The 20,983-nt window shown below is 38.1% G+C and overlaps 1 protein-coding gene across 1 annotated transcript; it reads left to right on the plus strand.

The window, feature by feature from the left end:
* Positions 1 to 12,123: 12,123 nt before the first annotated feature.
* On the plus strand, positions 12,124 to 13,029 carry LOC129680255 (vomeronasal type-1 receptor 90-like). The gene has a single exon (XM_055611848.1). The coding sequence runs from the start codon at positions 12,124 to 12,126 to the stop codon at positions 13,027 to 13,029; it is 906 nt and encodes a 301-aa protein (XP_055467823.1).
* Positions 13,030 to 20,983: the final 7,954 nt, after the last annotated feature.

Below are 20,983 nucleotides of genomic sequence, written 5' to 3' on the forward strand. Positions count from 1 at the left end.
GGTTCAATTGGGTTGGTGAGTAGAGCACTCAGGTGCAGACGAGTGGCTCCATGCCTGCAACTGAGCTCCTGTAGGAACCTGGGAACTTTTCCCAGGAACTTTTCTTTGGGGGAGGGGGTTGAGGGAGTTCTTCTGGGTGCCCTGAGGTCAGACATGATGTTTTCTTCACTGTGGGGTTTCATACCGACATGGAAACCCTGTGTCTGGTGTTTTGGAGCCCACAGTTCTGTCTGGGATGGTGAGTCTGGAATGTAGGCATGTGTCTCTGGGCTGAAAGCTTAGTGCCTGATGGAGCCTGGGATTTTTTTCCAGGGATTGTCTGGGTGACCTGACTCCCACACCATGGGGTTTCCTTTCACCTGGGAAACATAATCACTGGTGTTTTAGGGCCCATAGTTAGGTCTGTTGGTTGCTGTGCAGTCACTGCTGTTCTGCTCATTAGATACAGTGTCCTCTTGGTGACACCATCTTGGATTCCTGTTTCTGATTTTTTAATTTTTATTTTTATATTAATTACAGTTTATAGACTTTGTATCCCAGCTGTGGTTCCCTCCCTCATTCCTCCCACACCCATCTCCAAGTCCACTGATAGTGGAGGTCCTCCTCCCTTTCCATTTGATTATAGCATACCAGATCTCATCAGGACTGGCTGCATTGGTCTTCCTCTGTGGCCTGCTCCCCCCTCAGGGTGAGGTGATCAAAGAGAAAGCCACTGAGTTTATGTCAGAAACAGAGCCTGTTCCTCTTACTATGGAACCCACTTGGATACTGAGCTGCCATGTGTTACATATGAGCAGAGGTTCTAGGCTATATCCATGAATGGTCTTTGGCTGGAGTAAACACCCCTGGATCCAGATTTTTTGGTTCTTTTGCTTTCTTGTGGAGTTCCTGTCCCCTCCAGGTCTTTCTATCTCCCCCTTCTATCATAAGATTCCCTGTACTCTGCCCAAAGTTTGGTTATGATCATGCCTCAGCATCTGCTTTGATACACTGCTGGGTAGAGTCTTTCAGAGGCCCTCTGTGGTAGGCTCCTGTCCTGTTCCCTTTTTCTCCCTCTTCAGATATCCATCCTGTTTGCCTTTCTGTGTGAGGATTGATGATCTTACCCATGGTCCTCCTTCTTGCTTAGCTTCTTTAGGTATACAGATTTTTGTAGCTTTATCCTATATTATGCGGCTAATATCCACTTATAAGTGAGTATATACCATGTGTGTCTTTCTGCTTCTGGGATACCTCACTCAGGATGATCTTTTCTAGATTCCATCATTTGCCTGCAAATTTCATGATTTCCTTGTTTTTAATTGCTGAGTAGTATTCTATTGTGTAAATGTACCACAATTTCTGTATTTATTCCTCCACTGAGGGACATCTGGGTTATTTCCAGGTTCTGGTTATTATGAATAAAGCTGCTATGAACTTGGTTGAGCAAATGTCCTTGTTGTGTACTTGAGCATATTTGGATATATGCCTTGGAGTGGTAGAGCTGGATCATGACGTAGCCCTATTCCTAATTGTCTGAGAAAGCTCCATATTGATTTCTAAAGTGTTTGTACAAGTTTACATTCCCACCAGCAATGGAGGAGGGTTCCCCTTTCTCCACATCCTCTCCAGCATGCATTGTCACTTGAGTTTTTGATTTTAGCCATTCTGATGGGTGTAAGGTTAAATCTCAGGGTCGTTTTGATTTGCATTTCCCTGATGACTAAGGACTTTGAGCATTTCCTTAAGTGTTTCTCTGCCATTCGGTATTCCTCTATTGAGAATTCTGTTTAGCTCTGTACCACATTATTTGAATTTGTTGCTTTTTAACTTCTTGAGTTCTTTATATATGCTGGATATTAGTCCTCTGTCAGATATAGGGTTGGTGAAGATCCTTTCCCAGTCTGTAGGCTGTTGTTTTGTTCTGAGAACAGTGTCTTTTGCTTTACAGAAGCTTTTCAGTTTCATGAAGTCTCATTTACTGATTGTTGATCTTAGAGCCTGTGCTGTTGATGTTCTGTTCAGGAAGATGTCTCTTGTGCCAATGAGTTCAAGGCTCTTCCCCACTTTTTCTTCCAACAGATTTAGTGTGTCTGGTTTTACGTTGAGGTCTTTGATCCACTTGGAATTTAGTTTTGTGATGGGTGATAAATATGAACCTATTTGCAGTTTTCTACATGTAGACATCTAGTTAGATCAGCACCATTTGTTGAAGATGCTATCTTTTTTCCCATTGTATGGTTTTGGGTTCTTTGTCAAAAATTAAGTATCTGTAGGTGTGTGAGTTTATATCTGTGTCTTCTATGAGATTCCATTGATCCACCATTATGTTTCTATGCCAGTACCATGTAGTTTTTATTACTATTGCTCTGTAGTATAGCTTGAGATCAGGGATGGAGATACTTGTGACGATTTGTTGTTGAACAGGATTGATTTGTCAATTCTGGGTTTTTTTGTTTTTCCATATGGAGTTGAGAATTTTTCTTTCAAGGTCTGTAAAGAATTTGTTGGTATTTTGATGGGAATTGCATTGAATCTGTAGATTGCTTTTGGCAGGATGGCCTTTTTCATTATGTTAATCCTACTGATCCATGAGCATGGGTGATCTTTCCATCTTCTGATATCTTCTTCATTTTCTTTTTTCAGAGAGTTAAAGTTGTTTTCAAACAGGTCTTTCACTTGCTTGGTTAGAGTCACACCAAGGTACTTTATGTTATTTGTAGCTATTGTGAAGGCTATAGTTTTCCTAATTTCTTTCTCAACCCTTTTGTCTTTCGTATCTCCTTAGATGCTAAAATAGCAGTTGAGAAAATCCAACACCCATTCATGTTTAAAGTCTTGGAGAGATCAGGCATATAAGTCACATTCTTGAACATAGTAAAGACAACATACAGCAAGCCTATAGCCAACATCAAACTAAAGGGAGAGAAACTTAAATCAGTCCCACTGAAATCAGGAACAAGGCAAGACTGCCCACTCTCTCCATATCTCTTCAACATGGTAATTGAAGTCTTAGCTAGAGCAATAAGACAAGTAAAGGAGATCATGGGGATACAAATAGAAAAGGAAGAAGTCAAAGTATCACAATTTGCAGATGATCTGATAGTATACATGAGTGACCCCAAAAATTTAACCAGAGAATTCCTTCAGCTGATAAACACCTTCAGCAACATGGCTGGATACAAATTTAACTGTTTCTGATTTTTAAATGTAGGCACTTAGAGCTATAAATTACCCTCATAGTGTTGAGAAAAAAAATCCTAGAGATATTTTTCTTATTATTTTCATTTTCAAATAATTGCAGGAATTATTATTATTATTATTGATATTTCTTTTACCCCTCCTCATTCTTTAATGAACTGTCTAATTTCCATGAGATTTTATTTACTAAAGATTTGTTTGTTATAAGATTTATTGCAGTGTGGTTAAATTGCATATGAGGAGTGATTTCAAAGTATTTTATTTGTTATGATTTGTTTTGCATTTCAGTATATGGTCTATTTTAGAAAAAGTTTCTATGTGCTTCAGAATAAAATGTGTATTGGTTTTTTGGTTAGAATATTCCCTACGTATCTGTTAAGTCCATTTGATGTATGATGTCATATATTTATCTGATGTATCTGTTTATTTTTTTCTAGATGACCTATTTGTGAATGTTCGGTATTGAAATCACTTACTATTTATGACTTGATGATAATCGGTGCCTTTTAATCCAGGAGTAGATTTATTTTTATTTTTATTTTTATGAAATTGGGTTTCTAAACTTTGGTGAATATATGGTTAGGGTAGTAATGTGAATTGTTTCCTCTGTTAGAATGAAGTGTCCCTCTTTATCTCATATAATTAGTTTTAGTTCAAAGTCTTTTTTGTTAGATGTTTGGATAGTGGGTCCTGCTTTCTTCTTGATTTCAATTGATTGGATTACTTTTGCACATCCTTTTATTTACTGTAAGGTGGTACTTATCTCTAAAACTAAGATATGTTTCTTGTAGGTAGCAGACAGATTGGTTTTATTTCTTGATCCTTTCATTCACTGTTTGTTTTTTGATTGGAGAACTGAGGACATTCATGTTTAAATTATTATTGAAATGAATGTGTTAGTTCTGGCTACCATAGTGTTGATTTTTGGTGTTGTTTTCAATGGTGCTTTCTGTTTTAATAATTACTGCTTCATTTTTTTTTCACAGTATCTCTGCTGTGCTCATTTCTCTCTTCAGGCCAAAATAATGCTTTCTGTATTACCTTACGTTTGTTTGTTTGTTTGTTTTCATATAAAAAAGTTTTTTTAAGCTGTTTATTTTGTGGAAAATTGTTGCTCTTCCTTCAATCATAGCAGTATATTGCTGTGTATATTATTTTATATTGAATATCATTTAGGACTTGGGATGTATCACTGCAGGCTCTTTCTGCTCTGCAAGTATAGTTTGAGAAATCAGCTGTTCTTAATTAATAATTAATTAATTAACTATTTCTCTGGAATTAGTGACGTTCACTTTTCTATTTGAAAGGTTTTCTTTATGTGATTTTCAATTTTTCTCTTAGAGCTTTCAACTCAATTTTTGTTCTGTAAACTTAGTGTTTTACTTGTAAAATATATGAGAAATTTTGCTTTTGCTCTTTTTTTGTGTTCTATGTACTTCTTGTATTTGTATGGCTGTGACTTTTTTTAGTTTGGGCAATTTTCTTTTACTATCTTATTGAAAGTGTTGTATTTGCCATTGACTTTGGATTCTTCTCTATCAGATGTGCCTATAATTTAAAAGTTTGATGATTTTTCATGTGTCTCACATACACAATGCTTTCTCCGCATGTACTTTATCAACTGAGCTATATCCCTAGCCCCACAGCTCGATTTCTGCTGATAATATAGTTACATTACTTCACTTCTGTGTGCTCTGTAAGAATGATTACTTTCCCCAAGTGTGTTTGGAGCAGGAGAAAATACCTTAATTTTATCAAAAGAGCTGTTAATATTTAGATAAGACCTCGACGCCACTGTCAAGTAAGCATGGAGGCCACAACAAATGTTTTGGAAACAGGAAGGATATTTTGGTAGATGTTTTTCTATTTGTTTTAAATAGAATATTATTTTTGTTACTTTTGTTTTGTTCACAAGATTGGGATCAGTTAATCTGTACAGACAGGTGTGTCCTGGGGAGAATAGCTCATACATGGGAAACCCAGAGCTCAGCTGTTGCTGCATCACCATTCCCCTGGAATTAGGGAAGTTAACTTCTCCAATTGTTGGTACTTCTAACAACCTGAAAGACAGAACTGCCCTCTGCAGATGAGATGATAATTATAGGTCTAGAGGGAGATGAGCTGATGACATATCTTTCTTATAACTACATTTTAGGGCCTCATTCTACATGGATGTTTGTCAAAGGGCCAGCCTGGTAAGTGCTTCTTTTTCTCTTCATTAATGATGAGAGATGAGAATAGGTGGCAGAGTGAAGCAGGATTATCTGTAAGAAATGATTATAGAATTATCTGCTTGGAATATTACTTTTGAGGCTTACTGTATAATAAGCACCCAACAGATGCTGGTAGATGTAAAGACATCAGTATAATGATTAATAAAAGAACAGATTTCACTTAAAATGATCTATATATAATATATGTGACAGCAGAAGGGGGCTATTCAAAAGAGGCCAGGGTCTAGCAAAAGGGTAGATTGGATAGGCTAACAGAGTGAATGAAAATATAGACTGAATGAAAATATCACAAAACCCATCACTTTTTACAGTGAATGCACATTCATATATATAAATATTTATATATTTATAGCTCTAGATGCAATATTTTAAAGAGCATATGTGAAATAGGATTTTTCTGAGTGTGTACTGTAATAATTCTAAGAACATGATTCCATCTGTTGCCCACTGTGTAAGTCTTCCATCCCTTTAACAAAACACCTGAAATTCATTAGAGGGTTAAATACAAAGAACAGACATTTATTGGTTTGCAGTCATATATTTGTAATATTAAGGTATATTTAAATTATATTTTGTATTTTCTCATTTTAGTACTTTTCTAAAGTTAACTGATTGTATACATTTAATTATATGAAACTTAAGCTAGGAATATTCAACAAGTATTAGCTAAGTTAGTGTTTATCAGTAATTATCTAGCCTGTTAAGTCTGTATATATTTAGGAATTCTTAGGAAAGTTTCAACTCATGTCCTAGTAAAACATAAGATATTGCTAACATTATATATTACATTTTTTTTATAAATTTAGATTTGTTTATTTTATTGTAATGATTTCTAATAAGGTATTTCTTTTTGGAATATTCAAATGTGTCTATAAGTCTCACGTCACCTATTTATTAAATCCATGTAAAGTTATCCTTACAAAAATGTAAACTGGATAATTTTCAGAAGATATTTGAGTGTTTAAAATAAATACAGTTTTAATATTTCAAGGTTTTCTAAATTGACCCTTGTAACCCTGAAAATGATATAATATTGAGTATAATATTGATATAACATTGAGTGCTTTTCATTAAAACTGAGAAATATATTTTCAATCCTCAAATAGTATAAAAATATTTAAAGTCAAAATCCCCAAGGTTTTCTTCAATAGTTAGAAAATAAACTGCTCATTAAAATATGCATTCACAAAAAATGCCAAGTAGATTTAAGCTTAAGATTATCACAAGACTATGTTTTCATTTTGCTGGAATATCTTTTACTGATGTGTATAAGAGAATCAAATGAACAGCGAAGGCAGGTGTGGTGGCACTTTTAAGGCAGGAGCATCATCTGTTTGTTTGAAGCCACTCTGAAGTACAGGTTGAGGTCCTTATCTCTTTCTCTTAAACACACACACACACACACATACACACACACACACACACACACACACACTTTTCCATTGAACACTTTCTTATCTTTACTTAACTCATGCCATGTAACTTGTGATGAATCTCTGAGCTTGATGGCTTCCCCACAGTCTCTGCAGGGACACTCCTGCTGCTGCTGCTGCTTCATCTCTAGGTATCGTAAGTGTGAGACTGTAATATTCTAGTCAGCTTCTGTGTGCTTCCAGTGAGTCTTGTGCTTTTACCTGCACAAACCTCAATTTACAAAGAACAATTCATGCTTTTAAATTATTTAAGAGTAACAGGAAATATCTATGAATTAATACATTATTAATAAATGAGCAGTATTTATTTCTGCTCTCCTTACCTGTTTCATAAAGGTTTCAAGGAACTAGCTTGTGTGGCTAAGGTTTTTCACCTCTGGAGATTACTGTAGAGTTATCCTCATTGTTAAAGTGGATGGTATATCAGACAACATCAACTATCTTGTCACCTGAAAGCCACATACTCACTTTTTGTTCTCTCAGCAGTCATACTGCTTATAGGTCATTACTAACTAAATGTGTTAAAATGTAAAACAAAATTGATACTTTTCATTTACTATACTTGCATGTTTTTTAGATTATTAAATCTCCACAAAGCAGAAGGTAAATATCAGCATAGTTCAAAAGACAAGACTGTTCTAAAATCAAATACTGTGATAATGAAGCGATAAAGTGGCTTTACTTGGAAGAATGTAGAGCTATGCACAAAGCAGCTCTTGGCCTCTTTTGCTGCAGGTTTCTTCAGACAGCTGCCTGCACACTCTTTAGGTCTCTGTCAATCTAACAGTAATGGCCTCTCCACTATGATGAATGTTTATGGATATACTTTGGGTTTTAGTACTTACAACTAAAATTACAATTTAAACTAATGTGAAAACCCCCAGCACTGTAATTTGTTTTGTTCCAAATAAAATAAATGGATTTTCTCAGTGCATGCATTTGTCGACAACTCTGTAGTCATGGTAGCTGTGGTCTTTTCTCATCTAGTCTCAGCTCCAGTTAACCCCAGAGAAAGATGTCATTGAGAAGGTATGCCATTTTCTGCATGGAACAAACATTTAGAACTCAATGGATATGAAGCAGAAAGGTTGAAGAACATACCTTTGGGAAAAGAAAAGAAACAGTCTAGAATAGTAACTTTTACCTTATATTATCATTGTTTTATATTACTTATATTGCATGTGCTATAATAATAATTGTATATGAATAAGTTATAAAATAATACATATATGGTTTGTGCAATAGTAAATTTTAACAGCCACATACAACAGTGCATTCTCAATTTTAAAATCAGAATAAGGTTACTGTTTTATTAATTTAAAGATCAAGACTTGACTTAAATATTGAGGAGCTTTTTATCAACTATCTATCTATCTATCTATCTATCTATCTATCTATCTATCTATCTATCATCTATCATCTATCTATCTATCTATCTATCTATTATTTTTCATGTATGTGCATTTTGCTTGTATGTCAGCGTACCACTCGTATGCCATGTCAGAGAGAGCAATAGATTCCCCAGAACTGGAGTTACAGATAGTTCTGAGCCACCATGTCATTGCTGGAAACCTAACCCAGGTCCTCTGCAAGAGTTAAAAGTGATGTTAACTACTGGTTCATCTCTCCAGTCCATATCCTGGAGCTTCAAAGAAAAAAGAAGATTACTGTGCTCCTACTGTAAATGTATGTTGGTGAAAGAATCAGATGTTTGCTGTGGTGATTTGGATGAATTCATTCCTCCACTAGATTAAGCTCTTTAGGCATAAAAATATAAATATAGATAAAATCTGTGTCTCATGGTGTTATATTCATGGGGATGTTGTAGGATGGTCTCTTCTACTAACTTCTGTATTATTTTCATACATATGTTCATGCATCTATATATGTGAATTATACAACTGAACTTGAAAATATAATTGAGTGCTTTTTCCCCCTCACAATCTGAATCATTAGTCATTTTCTATTTCTCCATCACAAAGCTGATTTTAAAATACTGAATTAAATTAGTTCAATAATAAATTGATCTTATTAACCCGGCCAGATGAGTTACATAAGACCAAAGGTAAGATTGTTGTGTGAATCTGTAAAAATGTCTGGGAGCTAGTGATGTGTAACACTTGGGACCTTGTTTTCCACTGCATTAGAAGGAAGCTCTTTTAAACAGAAATTCCCAAAGAGCGCCAGTACATGGTCATCTTCAGCAAGTTCATTTTTGTCATAATGTGTGAAAAATAGTAATCATGATACTGTTACTTCTTCTCTCTTGTTGGAGGCTCCTAGCTCCACATCTGAGGATGTGACTGTGTAGCCTGTAGTAACTATGGAAACCAGAAAAGCAAAACGGGACCGTTGCCATGACAGGGGTGCCAGTGGGAGCAATAGAGAAAAGAATAGCAATGTTCAAGTATGTGATCAGGGAAATGGGAAAAAACAGGGCTCCTTAGCCGGGGAAGAGGGAGGGAAATACAGAAGGAGGTGTGAGGAAGTAAAGATGAGTAGTTGGATACAATTGATCAGATAGAGAAAAAGGGAAAATGAGAGAATCTGTGGATTCATAAGGGTGAGGAAGGTAAATACAGAAGTAGAAAGTTAGGCAAAATAACCATATGGATGGTTGGAAAAAAAACAAAAGGAATTATGCTGTTAATGATTTGCTTCTTTTTTTAATTTTTCATATTAATTACAGTTTATTCCCTTTGTATCCCAGCTGTAGCCTCCTCCCTCATTTCCTCCTAAACCTACCCTCCCTCCCTCATCTCCTCCCAAACCCCTCTCTAAGTCCACTACTAGCGGAGGTCCTCCTCCCTTTCCATCTGACCCTAGCTTATCAGGTCTCATCAGGACTGGCTGATTGCCTTTCTCTGTGGCCTGGTAAGGCTGTTCCACCCTCAGGGGGAGGTGGTCGAAGAGCCAGCCACTGAGTTTATTTCAGAGACAGTCCCTGTTCCCTAACTAGGGCACCCACTTGGAGACTGAGCTGCCATGGGCTACAACTGTGCAGTGGTTCTAGGCTATATCCATGAATGGTCCTTGGTTGGAGTATCAGTTCCAGAAAAGACACCTGTGCCCAGATATTTTGGCACTGTTGCTCTCCTTGTGGAGCTCCTGTCCTCTTGAGATCTTACTATCTCCCCCTTCTTTCATAAGATTCCCTGTACTCTGCCCAAAGTTTGGTTATGATCATGCCTCAGTATCTGCTTTGATACATTGCTGGGTAGAGTCTTTCAGAGGTCCTCTGTGTTAGGCTCCTGTCCTGTTTCCTGTTTTCTCCTTCTTCCAATGTCCATCTCAATTGTCTTTCTGAGTGAGGATTGATCATCTTACCCACAGTCCTCTTTCTTGCTTAGCTTCTTTAGGTGTACAGATTTTTATAGGTTTATTCTATGTTATATGTTTAATATTCGCTTATAAGTAAGTTTATACTGTATGTCTCTTTCTGCTTCTGGGATACTTCACTCAAGATGATCTTTTCTAGATTCCACCATTTTCCTGCAAACTTCATGATTTCCTTGTTTTTAATTGCTGAGTAGTATTCCATTGTGTAAATGTACCACAATTTTTGTATCCATTCCTCCATTGAGGGACATCTGGGTATCTTGAGGAAGCACTATTTCTAATTGTCTGAGAATGTGCCAGATTGATTTTCAAAGTGGTTATACAAGTTTACATTCCCCCCAGCAATGGAGGAGGGCTCCCCTTTCTCCACATGTCTCCAGCATGCATTGTCACTTGAGTTTTTTTTTTTTTTTTTTTTTTTTTTTATCTTAGCCATTCTAATGGCTGTAAGGTGAAATCTTAGGGTTAGTTTGATTTGCATCTCCCTGATGATTAAGGACTTTGAGCATTTCTTTAACTGTTTTTCTTCCCTTCTATTTCCTCTACAGAAGATTCTCTATTTAGCTCTGTACCCCATTTTTTAAATTGGGTTACTTGATTTGTTGTTTTTTAACTTCCTGACTTCTTTATATATTCTGGATGTTAGCCCTCTGTCAGATATAGGGTTGGTGAAGATCCTTTCCCAGTCCATAGGCTGTCATTTTGTTCTGATGACAGTGTCATTTGCTTTACAGAAGCTTTTTACTTTCATGAGGTCCGTTTTGATTGTTGATTTTAGAGCCTGTGCTGTTGGTGTTCTATTCAGGAAGATGTCTCCTGTGCCAATAAGTTCTAGGCTCTTCCCCACTTTTTTTTCCTAACTGATTTAGTGTGTCTGGTTTTATGTTGAGGTCTTTGATCCACTTGGATTTTAGTTTTGTGTAGGGTGATAAATATGGATCTATTTGCCTTTTCCTACATATAGACATCTATTTAGACTAGCACCATTTGTTGAAGATGCTGTCTTTTTTCCATTAAATGGTTTTGGCTTTGTCAAAAATCAAGTATACAAAGGTTTGTGCTTTGTTCCTCCAACCCCCCAAAAAGTAAAGAAAATAGTGTTTGTCTTGATAGCGGAGAGTTAGTTCTTTAATCCTGCATTGGAGTCCACACAGGGTTTAAATATGATAGAAACTGAAGTGGAAACCGTCTAGTTCCAATTGTAATCATAATGGTTCTACAATTAATAGGGTATAGAAGGTACACTAATGGTCTCTAAGTACATCTATGTCTTCAATTCTAGATTCTGAGAATATAAGATTTTCTGGAAAAATAAACAAAAATGATCAATTGAGATAGACTTTGGCTGATTAAAATAGAGAGATTATCATGAATTATGACTGTGATTCCATTAGAATTATGAATGAAAACATGGATAGTTGCAAAATAGAGAATAGTATAATTATAGAATATGAAACTGACTCACCTGCTTTTTTTGTATTCTTTTAGTGATATTTCTCTCTAGACGGACATAGTTTTGCTCAGTTTTAAAAATGTGTATAGTATTCTATGTTCTCTACTACTGTTTTAGGTGTTAATTATATAATGAGGCAATTTTTTTATATTGAGGCAAATTATATAATGAGGTAAATCAATAGGATTGGATTTCTAAGCTATGAAACTCAGCTGCAATACAGGCACACAATATATGCCTTATGTATAGATATGAATGTGAATGTATTTATTATCTATAATTTGCTATATACAAGAGAAGCATGGAGGATCTATAGAAATGTATGATGTACAGTTTGGAACATCAAAAGTTAAAGAGAGAGATTAATCAAGAATTAGTAGGGAAAATAGAAATTGATATAGATATACTATCCAGTAAATTACAAGTTTGATGTATAATTTTTTTCAGATATAAGAAGTATGATTCCACTATGCTCTTTTCACTGATGTCTTCATTCAGGAATGTCCTTTATTTTCAAGCTGGGCTTGGAGTCCTGTCCAACATGCTTCTTTTTTTCTATACTTTCATAATCTTAGGTCACAGATCTAAGCCCACAGACCTGATGTCTTGTCAACTGTCCTTTGTTCACATAATGATGATCCTCACAGGAGAGGACATTTGGCTTACAGACATATTTGAGTCACTGAACATTGAGAATTACATCAAATGTAAGGCGACTTTCTACATACACAGGGTGCTGAGAGGCCTCTCTATCTGCATCACCTGCCTCCTGAGTGTGTTCCAGGCTGTCACTATCAGTCCCAGTAACTCCTTGTTGGCAAAATTTAAACATAAACTAAAAGAACACATGATCCATTCTTTCTTCTGTATTTGGTCTTTCAATTTGTCCTTCAGTAGTACCCTAATATTCTATGTTGGTGCTTATATCAATATGAATGCAACCAACCAGATGAAGGTCACTAAATCCTGCTCCCTGTTCCCCATGAATTACATCATCAGGGGATTGGTTTTAGCAGTGACAACCTCCAGAGATGTGTTTCTTGTAGGAGTCATGCTGACCACAAGTGCATACATGGTGATAATCTTGTTCAGACATCAGAGGCAATGCAAGCATCTTCACAGCATCAGCCACCTGAGAGTGTCCCCTGAGAAAAGGGCCACCCAGACCATCTTGCTTCTGGTGGTTTTCTTTGTGATCATGTACTGGGTGGACTTCATCATCTCGATTACCTCATTCCAATTATGGAAGTATGACCCATTCATCCAGACTGTTCAGAAGTTTGTGATAAATGCCTATCCCACCATAACTCCTTTGGTACAAATCAGTTCTGATAAGAGACTAATCAATGTACTTAAAATCTTGAAGTCAAAGTGCCACTATGTTTTGTAAAGATTTTTTTCTCCTCCTTAAAAAATGATCCATTTGTTTTTATTTGAACGTACAAATGCTACGCCAGCATACATGCATATATGCATTCCTGGTACTCACAGTGGTCTGAAGTCATGTGATCCTCCGGAAGTGGAGTTTTAGATGGGTGTAGTTGCCATGCTGGTGTAGCAGCAGTAATTTTTTTTCTAAATTACAGGTTCTTCTTAAATTTCAATTGTTCAAGTAGCAAAGTGAGAATATTCATACGATTTTAAATAATTTCTGATATTACGGACATACATTCTTTTGACATTTCTGATGCCGAGTACTATAATGTTCTTAAGTTCATTGTGCAACATAAGTTGCTATTTTTACATAAATTCTCTTTTCTCATTTTTACTTTATATCATAAAAGTGTCCTTGATGCTGAAATTACTGAAAAGAAGCTTCTTGCTGATAGTGACTTTTTAAGCCTTCTGTTGAAAACATTATACTATACTCTCAGTCATAAAGAGTGGTTTAAATTATAGTTTTTTTTAATTTTTTATTAATTACACTTTATTCATTTTGTATCCCCCCATAAGCACCTCCCTCCTCCCCTGCCGATCCCACCGTCCCTCCCCTTTCTGCATGCATGCCACTCCCCAAGTCCACTGATAGGGGAGGTTCTCCTCTTCTTTCTGATCTTAGTCTATCAGTTCTCATCAAAAGTGGCTGCATTGTCCTCTACTGTGGCCTGGTAAGGCTGCTCCCCCCTCAGGGGGAGGTGATCAAAGAGCAGGCCAATCAGATTATGTCAGAGGCAGTCCCTCTTCCCATTACTATGTAACCCACTTGGACACTGAACTGCCATGGGCTACACCTGTGCAGGGGTTCCAGGTCATCTCCACAAATAGTCCTTGGTTGGAGTATGATTTTCTGGGAAGTTCCCTGTGTTCAAATTATCTTGTTCTGTTGCTCTCCTTGTGGAGTTCCCGTCCCCTCCAGCTCTTACTATTTCCCACTTCTTACATAAAATTCCATTCACTCTGCCCATCAGTTGGCCATCAGGCTCAGCATCTGCTTTGACAGTCTATACTGCAGAAGCTTTTAGAGGCCCTCTGTGGCAGGTTTCAAGGTTGTTTTCTGTTTTCTTCTGGCTTTCAGAGGCCCTCTGTAGCAGGTTCCGAGGTTGTTTCCTATTTTCTTTTTCTTCTGATGTCCACCCTCTTTGCCTTTCAGGATGGGGATTGAACATTTTAGTTAGGGTCCTCTCTTTTGCTTAGTTTGTTTAGATGTACAGATTTTAGTGGGTTTTAATTCTGCTTACTAATTAAAATTTCTCTGGATATAAAAATAATGCAAATTTAAATTTTTCATTTTTACCACATTTCCCCAATGATCCTTATATGAAAATTTCACATACTTGTTTATTTATTATTTATATAGACATACATGATCCACAATGTGTTTTTTGTGAATGTGAGTATGCGTTATGTATGTACACAGATGCAGGATATGTGTTCATGTATGTGTGGAAGCTTTGAGGCAGTGTCTCTCACTGTACCTGGGGCTTCCCACGTAAGCCAAGATGGTAGCTGTAGAAATTATCTGGGATTACTATCATACCCCACCACTTAAAATTTATGTTTTTCTTTTATTGAAAAAATTTTTTTTCATATAATATATTTTGATTAGGGTTTCCCCTTTTCTTAGTCCTATCAGTTCGTCCTCTTCTCCTCTCCCATCCAGATCCACATACTCTCTGTCTCTCCTTATAAAACAAACAGATCTCCAAGCAATAATAAAAAAAACCCAATAAGATAAAACAAAGCTAAAAAATATCAGAATAGGACAAAGCAGGAAAATAAAAAGCACAATGAACATCACTTTTAATAGCTGAGTAATGTTCTATTATGTAAATGTAGCACATTTTCTTTATTTGAAAATTGTTTTCATCTGAAGGTAGACATCTAGGTTGGTTCCAATTTCTGGATATCATGAATGATCAGTCTCTGTAGTAGGATGAAGTGTCCTCTGGGTGTATGTCCAATGCTGGTATAGCTGCATCTTGAACTAGATCTATTCCCTACTTCCCCAGGAACCATCACATTGATTTCCCTATTGGATGTACTGTTATGCCCCATTTGTGAGACCCCGAAAGACCACTAGGAATCAACTCTGCTGCAAATATATGAGGATCTTTTATTACCAGCTTGAGCCTGGGTAGTAGCATTCTCTCTGGTTGAAGAGGAGGAGTGCTTCCCCATGGTCTAGGGAAACAAGGTTTTTAAAGGGAAAAAAAACACAAGCAGGGAGTTACATGCCTTGGTGTTACATGACTGAGTAAGGGAAATTGACTTTTGAAATGATTGGTTTACTTTAGGCACCAAGATCATAAACAGTTCTGGCCTGGCCATCTGGGCTGCTTTCCTAGCAACTGTATCTCTAGTGAGCAGGGAAAGAATTCAGTAAGGCTAGTTCATTTCCTCAGGTGGCTGGACATGTCTACACCTGGTTGGCTTTCACCCAGGCCTGTGCTCCAAACCTCAAAATAATGCCCCCAAAACAATTTTCAATGTTTTGGTCTCTCATTCTCCTCTTCCCATGATCAGTCTTGGGTCTTCCAGATATAACACCTGGAGTCATATTTGTAAGATTTACCTTTCCACTATGGGATCTGAGTACCATTAGCTGTGTCACTCTCAAGCATTCCTTCATGAAAGCCATCAAGCAATTTAAAGGTCAAGGCCCAAAGCTAAAAATCAAAATGAGTAGGCATCCCATCAGTGTGGATATAAGGGTAGGAAGCCAAGTAGAACTATTATTTCAGGATTGAAATCATCCTCTGGAATCTTTTCTCTCTAAGGGTTTCTCCAGGCTGCCTTGCTAAGGATTTCCTAATCATTCCTGGCTGGTTTACATAAAAACAACATTTCTCTCTAAAGGCTGCACAGCCGGTCCTGCTGTAAAAATAACAGATATAAGCCTTTTCTGCTTTGCAACACTATTTCTACCAAGAATCAATACTCTTTTCTAAATGAGTGATTGAGTTCTCAAGGCATTGAATATCTTTATCAATATCTGCTTTTAAGCTGTTATAATTTTGACTTTGTACATCCAATGCTGCAATACCAGTTCCTACTCCAGCTAAGCAGATCCCCAAGATAATAGCTAATGTCAGGGAGTCCCTTTTGACTTAGAATTTCAGCCTGTTAGGTGAGATTTTGGGTGGAAGTCTCTTCTTTTGAAGTGGTTTCAGTGCTGACCATGAGGCCGTTGACATCAAGGGGCTAGGAAAGCTGAAATGGCAGCCAAAGGCTGGGCAATGGGGCAGTCCTCAGAAGCGCCAATTCTTTGGTTTCTCAGTACAAGTTTGTGCTCTCAAGAGCAATTGATGAGTGTTCTCCTTACTTCACATCCTTGCCAGCATGAAGTGTCATTTATATTATTCAACTTGGCCATTCTGACTGGTATAAGGTGAAATCTCAAAGTAGCTTTAATTTGCATTATACTGATGACTAGGGATGTTGACCAGTTCTTTAAATGTTTCTCAGCCATTTGAGTTTCCTCTTTTGATTATTCTCAGATTTGGTCTGGACACCACTTTTAAATTGTGTTGTTTTCTTGATATTAAGGTATTTAAAAACTTTTTAAAAATATATATTTAGGGTATTAAACCTGTGCTAGCTGGTTTTGTCAACATGACAGAAGTTGGAGTCATCACAGAATTAGGAGTCTTAATTAATGAATTGTCTCCATGAGATCCATCATAGTGAATAAGACATTTTCTCAGTTAGTGATCAAAGTTCATATCCCTTTGCGGGTGGTGCCATCCCTGGCTGGTGGTCCTGGGTTATATAAGAAAGCAGGTTGAGCAAGCCAGGGAAAGCAAGCCAGTACGCAGCACCCTTCCATGGCCTCTACCTCAGCTCCTGCCTCCAGGTTCTAACCCTGCTTGAGTTCCTGCTCTGAATTCTTCAGTGATGAACAGAATTGTGGAAGTGTAAGCCAAATAAACCCTTTCTAAAAGGCTTTTTCTCTGCCTTGGTGATGCAGATACAGGACAGATTAAATCAGAATAAAAGAAGATAAAGGCAGTTTATTAGGAGGCAGCTTTTGCTGGGGGCAGGGCTGGGGTCACCAGTTCCACAGGTGGAGGTCAGCTGCACACTCTGGCTAAAGCAAGTGGGTTTTATGAAGCTTAAGTGAGGAATGATGATGTGTCAGCTAGAAGATGGGCTTGTGCCCATATGTGGTTGAAATCTCAGCCCTGCCTTTGGGAGGAAGCTTGGGTGGGTTGCTGTAAATGCACTGACAAGGAGTTGTGACAGATCATCCAGGAGTTTTCTCCCTGCAGGTGAAGAGAGGAAAGAATAGCAGATGGGGTTCCTTGGCTTGTGCAGGGGTAAGCAGGGCTTCTTCCCAAATATCCTGACTTTTTTGGGTATAGGTGTACTTCAGATCTGGCTACTTCCTGCAGGCATGGGACAAGGTATGTGTGTGTCAGGGAGTCGGGAATTTGTGGGCTGGTGATCAGTGAGAGGTATTGGTGCAGAAGCATTTGGTTAACTGCCATCCTGGAGACTTTGCAAATCCATCCCCAGGGGAAAAGGATAAGGCAAAGGTTTGGAAAGAAACATAGACAAGTGAGAACAATTGGTCCCATAATAGGGGCAAGCCTGCCAAATGAGGCCTGCCATCAGAGAGGAAGTGGGTTGTTTGTGCCATCTGAGGTCCTTGTCCAGTTTCTGGAGTAACTATCTGGGTCTCTATCAGGGCTGACTTGGGACTGACTTCAGGACCACTTGGGACTAACCACTTTGAAGCTGTCCAGCATATAGATTTTGAGGAAACACTTGGACTTGGCACAGTATTGGAACAAATACATGCACAAACACATATTAGGAGAAGAAGATGAAGTTAAAGTTAGATAGTTTAAGGAGAAAAAATAAGAGAAAATGTTTCCTCACAGTGTGGACTAAGTTCTTTAAAGGCCTTTTCAAGATGAAAACCAAACTTTGCTGTGGAGATCTCTGAGGTTGTTGAATGAAGCATTGAGAAGGCCAGGAACTCCTGTGTCATTCCAGAAACAAGACTTGTTGAGAAATGACTCATATTCTCAACATGTGCCCTGGTAAGGAAAGAACAAATATTTATGTTCCACAAAGACTCAGGGTTCATTGAATACTGAGAAAAAGTGTGGTAGAACTTGACATGGCCTTCAGAGGTGAGAGCAGTGCTATGGAATCAGCTTCTTGCATGACATGGACAGTGTTTCCAAATGGGTGGTTGGGAGCTGCTCTCTGAGGCAAAGACTCCAGGATATTGTGAGTTTGTGTTTCCCCACAAGAACTCATACAAGCAGTCTATGCCCTTTTTTTTTTTATTAAAATAAAAATACATTTTTTTTCTGAATTAATGCTGGCGAAATGCTCTTTTTCTGTTGGCTCAGATTTAGCAGAAAATTGGCAAGCTCCTGTGAGCCCACATTTAACATGTTTTTGATATATTTGTTCCATCTCTCACCAGTGTCAACACAAGATAAATTTAAATAGGTTAGGAAGAATATTTTTTCTTAAGTATACATTTGTGACTTTTAGGCTGTGGTTTTGGTAGTTGAAGGAGGAAAGCTCCAAAACCAGGGAAAGTGGGGAATTCCACTCTGAAATAGGCAATCTTAGACTGTTGATTGGTAGGGTGGTTTTTTGGAGTTTCACCCATGAGAGTTCTTTTCAGGTCCATTTCCTGAAACTTACACTCTTTTTTAAGTTTAAAAAAGAGTTACATTTTAGATATGTTAGCGTCACTATTGTTTGTAATCTGTATTTATTTTTAAGTTCATTGACCTCAGAAGTGGAAACCAGTATAGATGTTCCTAAGCTTGGAAGCACATTTAGTCTGGATACCTCCATGGATATGAGTAGTAGCTGAAGAGAAGTTTCAGAGAGTGAGCACCCAAAAGTCAAGCCTTTTTTATATGCCTCTCGCTTACCCTCTTGCTACCTGGCCTCTTCCTATAACTAAATTGATACTTGTGCAGTAAGAAGAAAGGGCAGTAGATACAGAGTGTATCACTCTCACATCTAGGTCCATAGGAGTTCAGAAATCAGAGTCCAAATGGCCTTTAGAGATAACCCAGAGTTAAGAGCATGTGACTGTGACCTTCAGATTGACAGTTTGTACATACGAAGCAATGCATAACATTTAGTGTAATGGAAGTTTTGGTTTCTTTGTATGTTATGTAAACATCCTTTTATTTTAATCCCAATTGTGGGATTTAATTGGGCCATAGTTTGTCTACGCCTGTTAATTATTTCCTGTGAAGCATGGCTTTTGCCAGCTGGTAACAGCCTCCCACGTGTGGCATGGAAAGGAGCAATGTCTAGGACACAGAGAGTAAAAATATGAGGAGTGAGAAAGAGGTGGTGTGGTGTTTGGTGTGGTGTGATGAGGCATTTGGTGCTGGCATGTGTTGTGCAGCAGTTTGGAGTGGCCAGAGATGGTTGTCGTGGTTGGAGAAGATAGAAAGAGAAGAAACGCTTCTGGGAACAGCGGTGTGAAGACTATTAGCTGAACCTGTGGTTGACAAAGATTGGTATAGAGGCCTAAAAGATCCCATTGCCTCAACATAGCCGGGAGAAGTAAAGGGGTCTGGGCCTCCTTTCCCCACTAACCTTTTCCTCTCCTACTTAACGTTGCATGGGGTGGTTTGTAGAAGGGAGGTAAAGGTCTAAACACCCCAATGAAAGGAAAATTTTTCAAAAAGAGCACTACAATTTAGTCCTAGGTAGTATTTGTAATGGAAAACAGCACCTTTGGGAAGGGAATCTGGCTCCAGCCCACACCAGTCTTGTCCCGAAGGAATCAGAAAATGAGGATGATAGGTATGATGCACCTAAGCCACTTGTGCTAGCTGCACTGGCTGGGTGGACCTGTCTGACATCTCTGATGCCAGCTCCTTCTTTGGCTGGTTGTCTCTAGATGGTGATTTCCTAAACTTCAATGAGGGTTTCCAAGTTCCTGAGCACCCCACCCCCGATCATTTCCTCAGAGAATCAACTCTGAATGAAAAGCAAGTAGCTATCAGCAAGGTGTAGAAGCCACTGCTAACTCTTTTGCCATTGTCCCCTCAGGGCAGTTCTTAAGCGAGATTAATCACCTCATGAGTCAGGGCTATTCCCACTAGGACATTCAGAAAGCTCTGGTCATTGCCCACAACAATGAGATAGCCAAAAACACCTTCTGGTGTAGAGGTGATCTTCATTCACATTGCATTAAGATCTGTCTTTGTATATTCCTTGTTGATTGCAGAACCGAGCTAGGTGAGCTAAGCGCTAACAGATTCTGGTATTGCAATTACTATTGAAGAATCTCCTCTCTCAATGTTATGTACAATTTGTTCTCCATCATCTCTGAGTGGTCAATAAATTGCTGAACAGCCTACAGAGGGCAGGAGAGTTAAGGTGGGATCCAGGTCCCAAAAGGAGGGTCCCAGGTGGAGCAGGGAGAAAGAGACAGAGAGCAAGAGTGAGAGTGAGGAAGCCAGAGAGACATGAGGAGATCTGTTTTGGCGTACTTTAAAAACTCATTTATTTACATTTCTTATATCTCCTTCTCCTTACTGTTAGTATTTAGGCAGCCTGATTCTGTGTTGCCTAGCAATATATGATGTCATCATCTGTCACCTGCCAGGTAGCCACACCTGGCAGGAGTGGTTAAATTTCTCCTTAAAAGGATCAGCCTGCCACTTTGTTGTTCTCTTGCCCTCTTGCTCTCTTGTTCTCTCCCCTTTCTCTGTCGGGGCACTCCCTCCCTTCCCTCTATCATGTCTAGCTCTCTCCTTCTCTTTCTTCATCTCCATCTATAAAACTTTTCCATATAAAATCTGTTGTGCCCATCATCATTTCATTGGTCCTAACATTAGTGTGATGGCTGGGAAGGGCTCTCCTGCTAGCACCTGGTCTGGCCATACCAGAAACCTTACTTAAACCAT

This window comes from Psammomys obesus, unplaced genomic scaffold (assembly GCF_907164565.1).
Source record: "Psammomys obesus unplaced genomic scaffold, mPsaObe1.curated_primary_1811, whole genome shotgun sequence".
NCBI classification, from domain to species: domain Eukaryota; kingdom Metazoa; phylum Chordata; class Mammalia; order Rodentia; family Muridae; genus Psammomys; species Psammomys obesus.